Below are 13045 nucleotides of genomic sequence, written 5' to 3'. Positions count from 1 at the left end.
GCCGAGGCTCCGCAGCCGCGGGCACAGCGCTCCCCCTGGCGGCTCCGCTGCGGCTCTCCCGCAGCACGTGCCAGTACCCAGCATGGATCCTGTGCCCTCAGCACCCCCGCGGGGCTGCTGCCCTCGCTCAACATGGCTGCCCTTCGCCTTAGGGCGGAGCGGGGAGCACAAAGCGCTGCCGCTGCCACGGGGCCGAAGCCGGAGGCTCACGCGCTTTGCTGTAGCTCCCGTCAGTATAGAGTCAACCACGTTGGAAAAGCCCTTTAAGCTCATCCAGCCAACGTTCCCAGCCTAACCCATGGCACTGAGGCCTCGTCTTCATGGTGTGTGAACACTTGCAGGGACGGTGCCTGCAGCCCTGCCCTGGGCAGCCTGTTCCAATGCCTGAGCACCCTCTGGGCAAGGAATTGTTCCTCAGCTCCATCTAAACCTGCCCTGGTGCAGCTTGAGGCCGTTTCCTCTTGTCCCATCCCTTGTTCGTTGGGAGCAGAGCCCAGCCCCTCCTGGCTCCATCCTCCTCTCAGGCACTTGTAGGGAGCCATCAGGTCCCCCCTGAGCCTTCCCTTCTGCAGACTGAACCCCCCAGGTCCCTCAGCCGTTCCCCATCTCTCTTGTGCTCCAGGTCCTGCACCAGCTCTGTTGCCTTTCTCTGGCCCCGCTCCATCCCCTCAAGGTCTCTCTTGTAATGAGGGGCCCAGAGCTGAACACAGGATCTGAGGTGCGGCCTCACCAGTGCCCAGTGCAGGGGCACAGTCCCTGCCCTGGCCCTGCTGCTGCAGTGGTGCTGATACAGGCCAGGATGCTGGGGGCTTCCTGGCTGCCTGGGCACAAGCTGCTCATGTTCAGCTCCATCAATCAGCACCCCCAGCTCCTTTCCCATGAGCCATTTCCAGCTGTTCTTCCCCAAGCCTGGAGCATTGCAGGGGATTGTGGTGGCCCAAGTGCAGGACCCGGCACTGCCTTTTTGTACCTCATCCCACTGCCCACAGCCCATGTGTCCAGCCTGCCCATATCAGTCTTGGTCTCATGCTCAGTTCTCCCCTCCCCACTGCCTCAGCTCCTTCTTGGCTCAAGTGGTCCTTCAGCCCCTCACTGCTCACTACTTCATCTCCTTACCATCTGCAGCCCTATCCCAAACATTAAACACCTTTAATCTGGTAAAATGGGCTCTCTGCATCCTGGGGGCTCTCCTGGGGCACCGGCCCATTGGGAAGACCCCTGCCCCCCAATCTGCTCTGTCCTGTAGCACAACGGTTGGTCCATGCTGGAGCTGGTGGAGCATACAGATGGATGCAGGAGGTGGGCTGCTCACTGATGATGAAATTTGGGCTGCAGGGCTGCTTGCTTGGCCTGTGAATATTCTTGGCCCATGCAATGCTTTCAGCTTACTCCTTGCATGTGGAGTAATGGGTGTTACTACACACACCCTATCCTGCAGTGCTCAGGACCCTCCACTGGCAAGTCCTCGCAGGTCACGGAGCTTGTCCCATGATTTGTGCCAAAGCTGTTGTTACTGGTGTGGAATAGGATCAGCTGCCAGGGATGAAGCTTCTGCCTAGCCTGGCAGTTGCTGTGTCACTGGAGGTGCTGTCACCTTCCTGTCAATCAGCTTTCCTGGCTCCTTTGTAAGTGACAGATCACAGAGGTCCCCTGAGATCCCAGGCAATGATAGAATCACAGCATAGTTTGGGTTGGAAGGAAGCTTCAAAGCTCATCCAGTACAACCCCTGCAATGAGCAGGGGCATCTTCAACTAGAGCAGGCTGCTCAGAACCACATCCAGCCTGGCCTGCAATGTCTCCAGGGATGGGGCATCCACCACTCTCCGGGTAATCCTGTGCCAGGATTTTACCGCCCTCCCTGTAAAAATGATGGAGCGTGTCAGTGACTTGGGCATGTCCAAGCACCCATCCTGCACCCTGGCTCACCAGGGGCTGTGCCTCTGTTGAGACCTGGTAGAGGACAGCAGTGTTGACCCCCAGGGAGACAGAGAGCATCATCCCATGCATCCGCGGAGGTGCCATCAGGCCCCTGTCTTGGAGCCTTTCATCTGCGGGTTTAGCGGAGCGTGCTGGCAGTGCCTCTGAAGCACTTAGGACAAAACCACTTTTCTCTCCGTGCCTCCAGCGGCGGTGCGGGACGTGCCTGCCCATCCTCCCTTGCACGGACGGGAAAGTCTCCCCTTGGCATCCCCGCCCCCCCCCCCCCCCCCCACTTCTCGGGGCTCGGGCTGCCCCCGGGCCCCTTCCCCCTGTCCCGGGCGCGGGGCCCGCCCCTGCGCTGCGGGCGGGACCGGCCCCGCGTGGGCCCCGAGCACATCCAGGCGGGTGTGAGCAGCGCGGGGCCGCCCAGCGCGGAGCCCGGCCCTCACCGGCCCTCACCGGCACCGCGGGAGCGCAGCGTCGGGGCAGCGGCTGCAGGTACTTCTGTCCCGGCCGCCGGGCGGGGGGAGCCGGGGGGGTCTGGGCCGCGGAGCGGGGCTCGAGGGCATTGCTGTGACCGTGCGGCTCTGCCCGTGGGCACAGGGCACGCTGGGGCTCGGCATCAGCTCCTGCCGCCCTGCCGGGGCTGGCTCGGCTCCGCAGGGCAAGCGGGTCTTGCCCTTGGCCTCTGGTTGTGCTGTGCCAGCACCGCTGCGGGGGTGCGAGTGCATGCTGCCGGCCGGTGACTACAGCAACGGGCTTGTCACCCCTTCAAGCCCGCTGTGCCCCCCACGCTAGGGCCGGGGGGGTTGTTTTGGGGGGAGCTCCTGGCAGAGTCCCAGCCCCTCCTTGGAGCCAGAGGCCAAAGCAGAAGCTGAGCAGGGTCAGCTGCATGCTTAGCCTAGATCTGGTTGGGACCTGCACCCTATACAGCGGTGGTGCGCAGTAACTACTGCTGCTGCTGCTGCAGTCCCACTTGGAACTGGGGACGAGTGTTGGCATTTTCCTCCAAACCCTCCAGACAGCGCCGCGGTGTAGGTTCGTGGCCAGTCCCATGCCACCCCTCTGTCAAGCTCCACTCCTGGCAGCAATAGCCTCTTGAAGCAGCTGAGTGCTGAAGTTCTGCTGGTCCCCACAGCCACTCCTGCTGCACTTTGTACCCTGTGGGAGCCAAGTCAGGCAGGGTTTCCCTGCTCTGCCTGTGTGAGCACGGAAAGGGGGACAAGGCAAATCCCAAGGGTTGCTGCCTGAGCCCAGGTGGAAGTGGTGTCTCAGCTGCTGGTGACAGCAGGGATATTAGCCTGCAGCCAGAGCCCCTCGGCATCAGGGAGGGAAACTGCCAGACCCAGGGCTTCCAGTGCTTGCATTAAGGCTGGCTTCTTCGGTGGGATGACTGAGCAGGTCACAGCTGCTGATCTGGTCCCTAGAAGACAGAGGGGGGCAGCAGATGTGGCCACCGCTGTGCTGCTCCCCATCCCCTGCACCTTGGCTGCCTGGACCTTATGCTGGCAGCCCCAGACCTCCCCCCACCTGCAGAAGCTGACTGGGGGGGGGGGGGGGGGTCCAGCTCTTGGGCTGGTACCTGGCTGTACGTGCCCCAGTGGCTGCTGCTCCATGTGGGTTCAGAGGGGAATCTCTGCACCCCAGCCCTGGACACCAGTGTACTAGAGGTATTTGAGAGCGAGGTGCTGCCCTGGGGTGCTGCTGTGGAGGACACCAGGCTGACCTTAGCCATAGACAGGGCATGACAGAGCCACTCTGGTGTAGCTGGCTGGGGCTGGGAGGGCCTGGGCTAGCTCTGTTTCCCTTCTCCAGGTCCCCAGCTGGAATGGGACATGGCTGTGCTGGGCACATCCTTGTCCCTAACACTGAGAGGATGAGGTCAGCTGGCTCCCATGCCTGGCTCAATGGTCACAGTGAAATGAGAGTCTGCCTTAATCTGTAGGGTGATAGTGCTGCGTGGGTGCCTGGCCTGCTGGGGAGGTTGGGATGAGAAGGGGCATCAGCTTCAAAGTAGGGCAAGTGATATTAAACATGGGGTTTCTCAGGGTGGATAAAGAGAGACCTTATGTGGAGCTCCCTGAGCTTTAAGGTCCCTTCCAACCCAAACTATTCCATGATACTTTGACTTCCCAGCGTGTCTCATGTACCCCTAGGGGCAGGAGCCCCAGGCTGTGGCATGGGGTCCTTGCAGCTCTTGGGGAGCCTGGGTGCAAGGCTGTCAAGCTGGACAGCAAGGCCGCAGCCCCTGAAGCCTGCTTGGTACTCTTGGCTCGCAGTGGAGCACTGAACCCCAGCTGGGGATCAGGCTGTGCTCCTGCCAGTGCCAGGCTTGTTCAGGCTTGCTGCTCAAAGGGTCCCAGGAAGCCTGCTGAACAGGCTGTGCCTGCACCCTCTGCTTCCACTGTCCCTGGCACTGTGCCTTGCCTGGGGACACAGCCAGCGGCCCCGCTATGCCACAGGGCTCTGGGGCAGCACTTTCCGGGGTACCTGGCCTCAGGGTGCTGCAGTGCCCCATCCCCAGGGGCAGGGGTGGTGTGCTGGGAGGTCTGTGCCAATGTGCTATGCACATCCCACAGGATACCTGTGCCTGGGACAGCCCAGCGCTATGGCAGACCCTCCCAGCTGCGGCCGGCCCTGCGCCACGTGCCTGCTCTGCCTCTACAGCTGCCAGTGGATCACTGCCAAGAAGGAGAAGAGGAAGGGCCTGCGAACCACCAAGGTGATACCAGGTGGTGGTGGTGGTGATGCTGAGCTGGGGCTTGCAGCCCCTGGGCAGGAGGATGAGAGTGGTGGCTGGGTGGGGAGAGGCTCTGGCTGGGGGGACTCAGCCACTGCCACTGGTCCTGAAGCAGGGCTGAGCCCCAGCAGAGCTGGGGTGCTCCCTGGCACCCTGGGTGTGCGGCAGCAGTGGGGGGTGAGGCGGCTGTGCTGGGTGATGGCAGAAGCAGAGCGGTGATGCTGAGCAGTGGCTGTGCCTGTGCTGGCACATGGCTCACACGTGCCCGGAGCACGGTGCTCCCTGCGGGCAGGTCCCCGGGTGCTGAGAGCCCGCCGAGGCACGTGGGAGGCAGGGCTGCAGGGCTGGGTGTGGGGTGCAGGGAGGGGGTGTCCCTGCCAATCTGTAACTGGGGAGGGGTGAGGCCTGGGATTCTCCAAGATCTCCAACTCCCATGGGAGCGGCTGTGCCGATGCTTGTTCTGTCTTGCCTGGAATGTGTGAGCCGGGCTGGGCTGCTGGGTGTCCCACTCAGCACCTATAGCACCCCTCACCTCCCCGAGAGCACAGGGCTGGGGGCTACCGACCCTGAAGCTGCACCCAGCTTCGGCTGGGCACACAGCAGCAGTCTGCAGGCTACCCACTGCAGTCACAGCTCTGAGGCACAGCACCCTTCTCATGCAGCCCACAGGTCACCCAGCTGGAAGGGGACAGAACCTGCCCCTTCCCATGTCCAAAGTCCCAGCCTGTTCCCAGGGGCTGCTGCATGGGGCAGGGTGCAGTCCTGCCCCAGGGACTGTCCTCCCCAGCCTGGCATTGGCAGCTTTTTGCTTATTGTAGGAGATGCTGGTCCATCTTCCTGTAGAATGGGTCCAGCTCCTGGACAGCTCTGTTCCCTCTCCATGGGGCAGCTCAGTGAGTCGGTGCCTGCTGTGCCACCCTGTGCAAGTGACTGCAAGCTGGGTGCTGCTCAGGGCTCTCAGAACCTAGCCAGCGGCTAGATGTCCTGAAGATGTGTGCATAGGTGTCATCTCTGACTTCCAGGGCGACTGCAGCTGGTTCCTTTTCCTCTTCTGTGTCTTCCTCTTCACACTGGTGTGGCTGTACTTTGCCATCATCATCCTCAATGATTTCCACAACTTCAATGAGTGAGTAGGATCCCACGTCCAGTCTTGCTCCCCATGCCACCCTTGCCCCTCTGACTGTCCCCTTTGCTGACAGGTTCATCTTCAAGCAGAGGAAGTTGTGGCTGGACTGGTCGCTGGTCTTGCTCATAGCCACGGCTGTGCTGATCACCTACTCCACTGTGCTTCTGGTGAGCCCCACTGGTGGCACTGGGACTGGTGAGGGTATGGAGCTGGGCTGAGCACGGGCTGGCTGCCACGGGGGAGCCCACAGCATCCAGAGCTGGGGCTGGCTCAGCCTGACCTTGGCCAGCGCCTCTGCCTGTATCAGGGGGCCAGAGCTCCTGTGGCCAAGTCCTCTGCCCTCACATCTCTTTGTTCTTCTCACAGGTCCTTGCTCTGTGCTTGCAGCTCTGTGGCCAGCCCTTGAAGCTACACTGGCTGCACAAGGTGAGAGACTGGGGGTGCAGGGAGCTGTGACCAGCCTATGGGGCTGCATATGGCTGCTGTGTCACCAAAGGGTGGCTGTGTGTCCCCACTCACCTGGGCTTAGTGCCCCAGCCGTCTATTTCAGATGAGAATATTCCTTTTGCTCAGAGCATGGGGTACAGTGCTCCCCAGATGGAGGAAGTGGGGTCTTGGGACTTGTAGGGGCTCAGCTGGGAGCTGGCCTGCAGGACACTGTGTGCTCCTCTAACTGCCCTATGCCGTGCCCCACAGGCCCTGCTGATCCTCACTGCTCTGGTGGTGGCTGCAGCCTTCACAGGGTTGGGAATAAAGTGGGCGGAGGAGTGGAGAAGTGCACGTACCTCCCTGCAGGTGAGTGCACTCCCCGATACCTGGGACTCCCCCGCGGTACCCGGCCTGTGGGGATGAGCTGAAGGGTGGCAGCTGGAGCCCCCAGCATGGCTCTTCCATGGAGGTTAAGTCCCTGCCCTTGATTCTGCTGCCTGGCAAGGCAAGGTGCTGCTCCTGCTCTTGCAGCTCTGCCTGCAGCACTGCAGTCAGGGTGAGGAATGGTGGCTGGATCAGTGGGGACTCTGTTCAGATCCCCCCCAGGAGCCCATTCCTTCCCTGGCACTATGACTCTTCCAGCGGTGGCAGATCCCTGGCATTAGAGCATGTGGGTTTTGGGGACAGGGGCTGAGCTGCTGCTGGCTGACACCCTCCTTTGCTCTCCAGGCAACAGGCCCCTTTCTGCATATTGGAATTGTGGTGGGAATGACAATCCTCGCCTGGCCCCTGGCCAGCTTCATCTATCGTACCCGCAAGACAGGTAATGTCCCCTCCAAGGTCTCCAGCTCCCACCTCAGCTGGTGCCCTGCTTCCTGTCACCCAGCTGAGTGGCACTGGTGGCACAGTGGTGCACAGAGAGTGTAGGAGCAGTGGAAGAGGTCCCCAGTTCTCAGTCTGGTAGTAACTCCTACTGGCTGCTGCTTCCGCTCAGTGTCAGGGGCAGTTTCAGCCCTCACTGAAGGACTATGGGTGGCAGACCGAGTCCTGCAGAAGTGCTGGGCTGGAGTGCAAGGACATGTAGCGAGCCAGGAATAAATCTGTAGTGATCCTGAGGCTGGGGATGCAAAGCCTGACCTAGGGGCACCATAAGTTAATGCCAGGTGAAGCCTCCTTGGCTTATTCCTGACAGCCCACAAAACACTTCCTCTTCCTCTACACCTCACCCATCTGTCTTCTCTGTCTCTGCCTGCAGGTCTCAAGGTGTTTCTACTGATTCTGTATTGCATGGTGATGATCATGCTGTATCTGGCTCCCCTGGGGATCACCTCTCCTTGCATCATGGAGGAGAACGAGCTGCCCCCCAAGCCAGCCCTGGTTGGCCACCGAGGAGCACCCATGGTAAGTGACCAGCACTAGCCCTGGCACATGGTCAGGGTGGATGGGGCCAGTGAAAACCAGGCTGTGCCTGGCCAGCGGACCAGCTTGCTGCTGCAGGCCTGGATGAGTGCTGGGGTCCCCACACCAGCCAGGGCAGCACAGAGTTGGAGATGGGTGAGCATGGGGTGAGAAGAGCAGAGCTGTTTGCCGAGTGCTGCTGGACCAGGAGCTGGTGACCCTCAGCAGAAAGCCTGGCTACGTGGTGTGGGCTGGGAAGCAGGGACTAGGCAAGCTCTGGCTGTCTGCACCCAGCCTTTTCCATCCTCCATGTCTCATTGTGGCTGCTCTAGAGTCCAGGCAAGCTGCTGGATGCAGCCAGGCAGGGCTAGTGCCTGCATCCTTCCCCTTCCTGCCCCTGCCCTCTGCACTAACACCATTTCTACCATTCCTTTTCCAGCTGGCCCCTGAAAACACCCTCATGTCACTGCAGAAGGCAGTGGACTGCAATGTGCAAGTCTTTGAGACAGACATCATGGTGAGGTAAAGAGGCAGCAGGGACTCAAAGGGAGGAAAGGGCTTAGGTATGCTGGGATGTCACCTCTCATATGGGGTGTTCCAGAATACGCCTGGAGGACTGGTACAGCCTGTATCTGTTCAAAGGGCTCTGCCATTCAAACCTTGCCAGTATGGGACTGGCTTCAACTTGATGTCCCAATGATCTGGGAGAGGTCCTGAGTTTCTGTTCTTCCCATGCAGGTTGCCTTCCAGGGCATTAGTAGGGAGGTACAACTTGGAAAACAGACTATGACTCTAGTTCATCTTATGTAATCCTGTTACGGGGAGAGCTGTTGCAGTGAGCAAGGAATTACTTGGTTCCTGACTTGGTCTCTAGGTGCTCTGTACCTTCCAGACACTCACATTTTTGTGTAGAGGATCACAAGTAGGCATAAGGGTGGGGGTTACCATAGCAGGTTAGCTTGGGAGGGGGCAGAAATGCCAGGGCAGGGACAGGAGAAAACAGCTTGCAGCACAGTTTCCCTCTTGATTGTTTTCCAGTGCTGACGGGGTCCCATTCCTCATGCATGATGAGGAGCTCACCAGGACCACCAACGTGCAGGATGTGTTCCCTGAGAGGGCTGCCCTGAACAGCACCGCCTTCAACTGGACAGACCTGCAGCAGCTGGATGCGGGCAGCTGGTTCCTGGAGGTCAGGGTGCTCCTGGGGTGGCTGGTCACGGGTGGGTGAAGCACGAGCCCTGCCCTGGGGAAGGTTCCTGCAGGAACACTGGTCCTGGCAGACACCTGGACACGGTGTGAAAGCACTTCCATGCCTGCATGAATCCTCTGGGTGTGGTTCTGCCCCAAGCTGGGGTTTGTTCTGACTCCTCAGCTGAGTCACAGAGGAGGCTGGTTTGAGGGAGATGTCTCGTGCTCGCTTCGTGCTGCACAGCCTGCCTGGGCTTGGAGGCAGCTGGGGCAAAGCTCTTCCCAAAAGGTGACTAACCAATGGCTGAGCTGCTTGAACTGTGCTATTAGTGGGGAAAAGGGTAGAGGCACCCCATGGATGTGCAGGGAAATCATCCCTGTGCCTGTCTGCATGTGGACAGGCCAGGGTGGAGAACTGAGAGCCTGGGATGGGCACCAGTCTGGGAGGTGAAAGGTTATGGTGGGGCTTCCCATGACTGACTCTCACCCTTGCAGCGGAGGCCGTTTCCCACCGTGCAGAGTCTCTCTGATGGCGATCGCTACTGGGCGACTAAACAGAGGATCCCATCCCTGAAGGAGGTGCTACAGGCAACCAAGCAGAGCAACCTCTCCATCATGTTTGACCTCCGGCCCGAGAACCACAGTGACTACCAGAGCTTCGTCAATGCCACCCTGGAAGTGATCTTACAGTCGGGCATCCCACTGCAGCAGGTGAGCTGGCCACAGCCCCAGGGCTGCCAGGCTCTGCTGTCATTGTGCATCCCTGCCACCCCATACCCACATGTCATATGTGATCCCTGCTGGGGAGCGCTGGCCAGCCATGGTATTTTCTAGCTGGGAGAAGTTGCCAATAATCAGAGGGTTAATGCCCACAGCTTCAGATACCTGAAATACTCTGGTTCCCCAGCACTGGCCACCCTGGCGTGCAAACAGTGACTCAGTATAGGGAGGGGAACAAGAGTGCCAGCAGGGGCAGGAAAAAATGCTCAGGCTTCCACTCACCACACTGGGCCACACCTCTCCCTGCAGCTCTTGAACTCCTGCAGCAACCTCCTATGTTGCCTTTGCACTTCATCTAACCTCTGCAGCACAGAAGATGTGCTGCCCTGAGGGGATGAATTAGCACCCAAATGGTGCTTTCCCTTCTTGGCTTTTTGGGAATGGAGAGCTGGAGGGGACGTAGCAAAGGGTGTGATGTAGTGTTGATCCAAGATGCACCCTTGCTGCAGAGTTGGGGACAAAAGGATGCGCTGCTCGATCCATTCAAGGACCCAGAAAGGACATAATTGCTGCAGTTTTTTAGGCTGGAACTGCTTCCTCCCCTCAGTGGGGTCTTGGCTGAGACAAGCTCTTAGGACACTCTCCTGACTCAGATCCTCATGGAGGAGCTGAGCATAGAGACAGAGGCAGGGAGCAGCTGTCTGAGCAGACCATGTGTGCCTGAACCAGCTCTCTGGAGCACCTCTCCTCTGTATGTGCTCTCTGGCTCTTGCCTAGGTCCTCTGGCTGCCGGATGGCTTCCGGGAACAGGTCAAACAGCAAGCCCCAGACATTCAGCAAGTTTACGGACGGAAGAGACTCCAGGATGAGAAGGAGCCACCACTGCACGTGAATCTGCCCTACCAGGACATGAGCTCTGAGGAGATCAGGTGAGAGCTCCGTGCCCAGGAGCTGTAGGGTCTGAACACTCCCCCAGTTCTTTCCTAGGGGCTGGCAGAGGTGGGGGCCAGCTCAAGCCAGGTGCTGGGAATGTGTGCTGCAGCCTTATGACAAGCATGCTTTATTAGGCAGGGCTGGTGCAGGGGATGGAGCTGGCTGCAGTCCTCTGCCTTGCCAGCAAATCCACCCCAGGTCTGGCTCTCCAGACAGGTGTTCCATGTGGCTGCAAATGCTGGATCACATCCCAGATATACAGTCCTCTCTGGCTGTACATTGAGTGTGCTGGCACCTTGCTGTCTGCTGCTCTGACCACAGCTATCCCTGTGCAGGCAGTACCATCGGGACAACATCTCTGTCAACCTGTATGTGGTGAACCAGCCCTGGCTCTTCTCAGTGCTGTGGTGCTCTGGGGTAAGCTCTGTCACCACCAATGCCTGCCAGGTGCTCAAGGAGATGAAACACCCCATCTGGCTGCTTGTAAGTGACCCCTTGATCCTTCACCATGCCCCACACCCCTGTGCCTCAGGTGCATGTGGGTCCCTTTTCTGCCCCAGCCCTGGGCAGCCAGCTGCCTGGAGGATGGCTTTTGCTCTGCACTGTGCTGGCGTAGAGCAGAAGGGATGCTGGCACACCACCCCTGGCTGGGACTCATGTCTTGTCTCGTTTCCTTGCAGCCCAGCAGCACGTACCTCATGATCTGGGTTGTTGTGGACTGCTTTTCCTTCCTCACCATCCTCTGGGCCTTCTTCTTGGTCAAGTATGTTGGATCCCTTTCCCCCCTCACACAGGCAGCTCTACTGAGGGAGGCTGTAGCGTGCCCCGCGTGGATGGTACACACTCAAACATGGTTGTAGCTGCTGCCACCCCTCTCTGAACTGAGATCCTGGGGGCGCTTCTCCTGTCTGTATATGTGAGAGAGCAACGTGTGGAGACAGCTTTTACCATCAGGCTGCAGCTAGAACTCTGGCCTGACCCTTTCTCAAGCCACTGGATGCATTAGTTCATGTTTAGTGAACACTCTGCACCCCAGGGCTTGGTGGGAGGAGGCTGAGAGACCTTGGCCCTGCTCCTTTAGCAGTGCTGCAGACACAGAGAGCTGATTCTCGTGGAGCTCTTTTGTCCTGGGGGGCCCCACAGTCTCCATCTGGGAGCTTGGAGGATGGGCGGGGAGGCCAGCCTGACATGCTAACATCGATCCTATTCCATCTCCTAGGAAATGCTCACAGAGAAGACGGCCAGCGGGTGAGTGTGCAGGAATGTGAGCAGCCCTCCCTCCCTCGCAGCCCGGCTTGTGCCTCCCGGGCAGGCAGCTTTCTCCAGCTGAACGTGACAGAGTGGTTTGGGATGGCCAGGGGAGGGAAGGGAATCCCAACCCACGGAGTCCTGCCCTTAGCAAACAGCCCTCTGGGGCAGCACTGGGGAATCCCACATTCCCTGGGACTCCTCAAACCTGCTCTTCAGGCTGCTTTGCCTGTGGCTGCGGGAGAGTGCCCAGGATGACAGTTTGTTTTCTCTGCGTCTCCCTAGAGTCCGAGACAGACGTGCTGCTCACAAAGATCAACAGCTTGATGCAGGAGTGATCCCTCAGGGCTGCTACGGTGGAGGCCAGCCAGAGCCCTGCACCGCTGCAGTGGGGAGCATCCCTCAGGCCAGCTTCAAGGACCCTTCATAGACTTCTTCCTGAGGCTTCCATCCCCTGTAGCCTTCCTGGCTCCTTTCATGGTGCACAACTGCCCTCAGCTGAAAAGGCCTGGAAAAATGGGTACTCAGTTCCCACGGGCAGGGAGGAACTGGAGTCTTTTCAGGGTTTTCCTGGGACTGGCTTGTGCCTGGGGGCTGAGCACTCATTCAGCAGTGCTAGGGCTGAGACCTCTGCCATGGCCTTTGGAGACTGGTGAGGGGTTGGGTCACTGTTTGGTGCAGGGGAAGGGCAGCCTCTGCCTGTTATCAGCAACTCTGCAGAGAGGTAGGTGGTGGATGCCCCATCCCTGGAGGCATTCCAGGCAAGGCTGTTTGTGGTTCTGGGCAATGTGGTCTAGTTGAACATGTCCCTGCTCCTTGCAGGCAGTTGGACTAAATGAGCTTTGAGGGTCCTTCCAACACAAACCATTCCATGACGCTAAACCTGCAGCCAGTGATGGGAAACCTTGTACGAAGTGCTGCTCCTGGGGCTGCCCTGCCCCTTAGCTTGAGGAAAGGGACAGGGGGTTTGGGGTGTTTTTTCACTAGCTGCAGGGGAGCTGAGCCCTGCACACCCTTGTGCTGCACATAAGTTCTGCCCCTGCTGCTGCTGGCTTCATGTTTGCACACCAGGGTTCTGGCACCCCATGCAGCACTTGATGCCTGTTGCTGTGTGGGGAGGGGTGGTGGCGGCCGGGGTGGCAGGACCACAGTCACGGTCCTGCTGCCCCAAGGCTGCGGGGATGGGCAGGGAGGTGAGTGGTGGGGCTCAGGATGCAGCAGGGCCTGGAGCTTGGGAAGGGGTCGGGTCAGTTTTAGTTGTTTGTATTTACGTCAATAAACCGGCCAAGTGCCAGCCAGCGCCCCGGGGTGACTCGTCCGGTAACTGCACCCCGCTCCCCGC

The 13045-nt window shown here is 59.5% G+C and overlaps 1 protein-coding gene across 1 annotated transcript; it reads left to right on the top strand.

The window, feature by feature from the left end:
* The first annotated feature begins 2363 nt into the window (after positions 1-2363).
* GDPD2 (glycerophosphodiester phosphodiesterase domain containing 2) lies at positions 2364-12958 on the top strand. The gene is given in 16 exon segments (XM_034064234.1): positions 2364-2419; positions 4501-4643; positions 5684-5787; positions 5861-5954; positions 6154-6213; positions 6484-6582; positions 6946-7039; positions 7472-7617; positions 8054-8136; positions 8653-8803; positions 9298-9513; positions 10300-10451; positions 10791-11104; positions 11107-11218; positions 11675-11703; positions 11989-12958. Coding segments are annotated over 15 exon segments (1821 nt in total). The 5' UTR covers positions 2364-2419; positions 4501-4529; the 3' UTR covers positions 12042-12958.
* The last annotated feature ends 87 nt before the right edge of the window (positions 12959-13045 follow it).

The sequence above is a fragment of the Melopsittacus undulatus genome, chromosome 6, assembly GCF_012275295.1.
Source record: "Melopsittacus undulatus isolate bMelUnd1 chromosome 6, bMelUnd1.mat.Z, whole genome shotgun sequence".
Lineage (NCBI taxonomy): Eukaryota > Metazoa > Chordata > Aves > Psittaciformes > Psittaculidae > Melopsittacus > Melopsittacus undulatus.
The sequence above is the reverse complement of the archived record's forward strand: the minus strand, read 5'-3'. Positions and strand labels throughout refer to the sequence as shown.